At 47.2% G+C, this 3,390-nt stretch overlaps 1 protein-coding gene across 2 annotated transcripts in view; it reads right to left on the reverse strand.

Moving 5' to 3' along the window:
• Positions 1 to 729, reverse strand: part of NR4A3 (nuclear receptor subfamily 4, group A, member 3) — a 23,378-nt gene extending 22,649 nt beyond the window's left edge. Inside the window, exon 1 of one of the 2 annotated variants that reach the window (XM_009993635.1) lies at positions 25 to 729. In XM_009993635.1, coding sequence (XP_009991937.1) covers positions 25 to 729 — 705 coding nt within the window. Of the gene's footprint in view, positions 1 to 21 lie in introns of both variants that reach the window. The other variant, XM_009993637.1, reaches the window with a different exon arrangement.
• Positions 730 to 3,390: the final 2,661 nt, after the last annotated feature.

Consider the following 3,390-nt stretch of genomic DNA (forward strand, 5'->3'; position numbering starts at 1 on the left):
CCCCATGAGGCTGGAGGCGGCTGCATTGAGGCCGAGCGGTGGGAAGGCTAAGGTGGCTGGTCTTTTGGCCAGGTGAAGCCCGTAGGAATGACCCTCCATGGGCGTCTGGCTGGCGGCGGGTCTGTCGGAGCCCAGGGGCAGGCTGAGGGAGGCAGGGTCGTAGCACATGTGGGCGGTCGGCGTGTGCGGGGGAGAGTTCTTGAAGTGGAAGAGGGGGAAGCGCGGAGGCACAGTCTTCATGGGGGCAGTGTCCATCAGGTGTCCAGGTGGCAGGCAGGTCTGGGTGGGCTGCAGGGGGGGCTCCTCCCACAGGCTCTGGTGAGCGGGGAAGCCGGGTGTGGTGGGCGTGGAGGGCGGAGATTGCTTGAAGTACATGGAAGTGCTGGGCATCCCTTCGTCCGTGGAGGCTGGGAGCGAGGGCTGGTACGGGGAGAGCCGGGTGTCTTCCATCTTTATGAGGGGCCTTGGGCCGGAGGAAGCAGATTGCATTTGGTAGAGGCAGGAAGGCTTGAGCTCGTAGCTTCCAGAGTAACCCTCCATGAAGGTGCTGAAGCTGGGAAGGGCGGTGGTGGCGGTGGCAGTGATTTCGGTGCTGCTCAGGTCCATGGTCAGCTTGGCATAGTCAGGGTTCATGATCTCCGAGCTGTACTCCGAGCCGTACGCGTAGGTCTGAGCTGCATAATTCGAACCGGGCGGTGAAGGGCTATACTGCGCTTGCACACAGGGCATATCTGCGAGGGCAAAGGGGAGCGTTAACCATGAGCCCAGCGTGCCGAGCCTGCCGCCCAGGCCCCTGCAAACTTCCCTCCCAGAAGCTTCCCCACATTTCACGGCGCTCGGTTGGACACCTGACTCCCACTCCTGCCTGGACAGGGGCCACATAAACTATCCTCGAGTCTTTGCCTTTCAACAAGAAGTACACATTGGGGATTGACTAAGCTTTAGGTGTTAGAGGGCCTGTTCTCATCGAGTCACAGGAGCAACTCAGATTGATACGAGTGCCAGCGAACGAAGCAGCCACGTCAAGCTGCCCTACATCTGCTGCTTAATATACACAGGTGTCAATGAGAATTAGATAAGCAGGATGAAAACAGTTTTTGGCTCTAAATCTCTCTCTGCATGTGTGCAACTGTGCCATAAAATTTTAATGAAGGGTAAAAGGGATTATCAAATGCATAATATTAAAAATTATATATACTTAAAGAGAACCAGCATCAGCAGTGCATGCTAGAGGAACGACTCAACTCACATTGCTTGCTACTTAGGACTTGCAAACAGCAGCTGTGCTTGCTCAACTCTAGGCCTTAAAAGTGTATTTCTGGTCAGCTAATAATTTAAGGTTCCTTTCTATCTAGTAGTTTTAAGGCTTATCTGTGGTAGATTATTCTCCTAAAAAAAACCTAGGTAGTACCACATATCCCTAAATTTGCAAACATGTAAGAGAAAAAGTATGTGGTATTTCTGTTTCTGTTTTTATAGGCCAGCAAGGTTGAGGCTACTAATAGAATTGTTTTTATCCATTAGTCATAAAAGTTGATGTGGTTCACTGATAGCTGGGATAGTTGAAGCAACACAGTGCCTGGCTATAAAGATTCGAATTATTTTTTTTTCTTTTACATTTCCTCCTAGTCTGCTGTTTCTTTTGTTGCTCTCAGGAAATAATGGAACCAATTCTGCAATCCATTTGAGATTTGCCTGGCTAAACATTGTGATTCCAGACCAGAACTAGAAGTGTGTGGTATATTTTGGTTCCACAGCAGAGGAAGAAAATTAATCAATTAGTATATATTCTCTTTTAAAAAGAAAATAAAAGTAAATATGGAGGAAATTTGTATAAATTATAAGTGCAGTTAATGCCTTTCTAATCGTGGTAATTTATATTCCAAAAGCACTTGAGAAACAATTCATACTAAAAAAAAAAAAAGAAAAAGAAAAAAGAAGCTTGCTTGAAAAGAATGGGATTTTCCTCAGTATTTTAAAAACTCCCTTCACTCACAATTTTAAAATATTCTCTTGAGCCTGGCATGCAGCAATAAAAAAAAAATTGTGTTGTATCAACTTTTAATTCTTTCCTTCCCGCTTTGCAGATAAACATTTTTAAACTAAGCACCAGATTTAATTTACTGTACTGTCACAAACCATTCAGATCTTTCATCTTCTCAAAAAAACCATTAAAAACTAGAAAAAAATTGTACTATTTTCTGAAATTAAGACCTTCCTGCTTGTAAATCCAAGTACTTCAAGAAGAAAAGCAGGATAACTCTTTCACAAGCCTTGCCTCCCATTGTTATTTATGTGTTTTCCTACTGTTCTCCTTTTTTCCCCATGAATTTCTGTCCATGTCATTTCATCCCAAGTCCAATTACAATCGTTTGTTAGTTTAAGGACCGTCTGTTAAAACACAGCGATTGGTGCTTAATCAAATAAAAAGGGAAAGAAATTCCTTCCTCGGACCTCCATTGAGGACTGACTGAGGAACACAACTAAGAGAGTGGACAGATAATGACACAAAGTGGACATGTTGATATACAGCCCTGCAAAGGAAAAAGGCTTTTTTGCTAGCTCAGAAAACCAGCAGGAGTTCAGGGAAACAGGTAATTATGGGTTTTCCCCCCCCCCCCTGCATTTTTCTGGGCATAACAGGGTTATGTTGCTGACTTCTGTGCAAAGTGGAGTAAGAAAACAGAAGTCTAAAATAAGTATGACCTGAGGATAGAAAAAATAACCCTAACCTAAAGGTCTGGTCTCTCCTGCTTCTGGATTCCTCCTGCCTCACTCACCCTCTGCCAGCACACTCGACTAATTCTAAACCCGACTTTCCCTCTTAGGCACCAACATTAATTACTCTGCAAAGTAAATAACTGGGATTTTTTTTTTTTTCTTCTGTGCCCAAGAATATTTTAAAAAGGCCCGCAAGCCTTGAAGAGCAGCAACCTGTCATCGAAGCCCAAACGAATGGCTACCAAAAAAATAAATCAAGGTAGGGACATTCAGAGCTCTGACCGTATTATTCTGCTGCCTTTGCGAGAGCGTGTCACGAGGGGTGCGGGGTCCTCACAGGGACATTAACCCGTTTCCCCCTTAAGCCTGGCAAACCCTTCGGTGGGGGGCTGGCACCACCCCATGTGCACAGCATCTCTGTGAAACTGCCCGGATCCTGTTGGGATTTAAACACGTCGGGGACAGATGATGCCAAAGGGATTTGGGGCAGGCAGGGGCCGCGGCAGGATGTCCCTCACCCTCTTCTTCCCTCCTCCTCCTCCCCCGGGCGAAGGGGGGAGCCCGGCCCCGCGGAGCGGCACCTTACCTGGCGGGTATCTTGCGCGCTGAATGGTGGGGCTGGAGGTGCGGACGGAGGCGGCGGCGGGAGGCGGCGGCGGGGGGGTGGGA

This window comes from Chaetura pelagica, unplaced genomic scaffold (assembly GCF_000747805.2).
Source record: "Chaetura pelagica isolate M959 unplaced genomic scaffold, ChaPel_1.0 scaffold723, whole genome shotgun sequence".
Classification (NCBI taxonomy): domain Eukaryota; kingdom Metazoa; phylum Chordata; class Aves; order Apodiformes; family Apodidae; genus Chaetura; species Chaetura pelagica.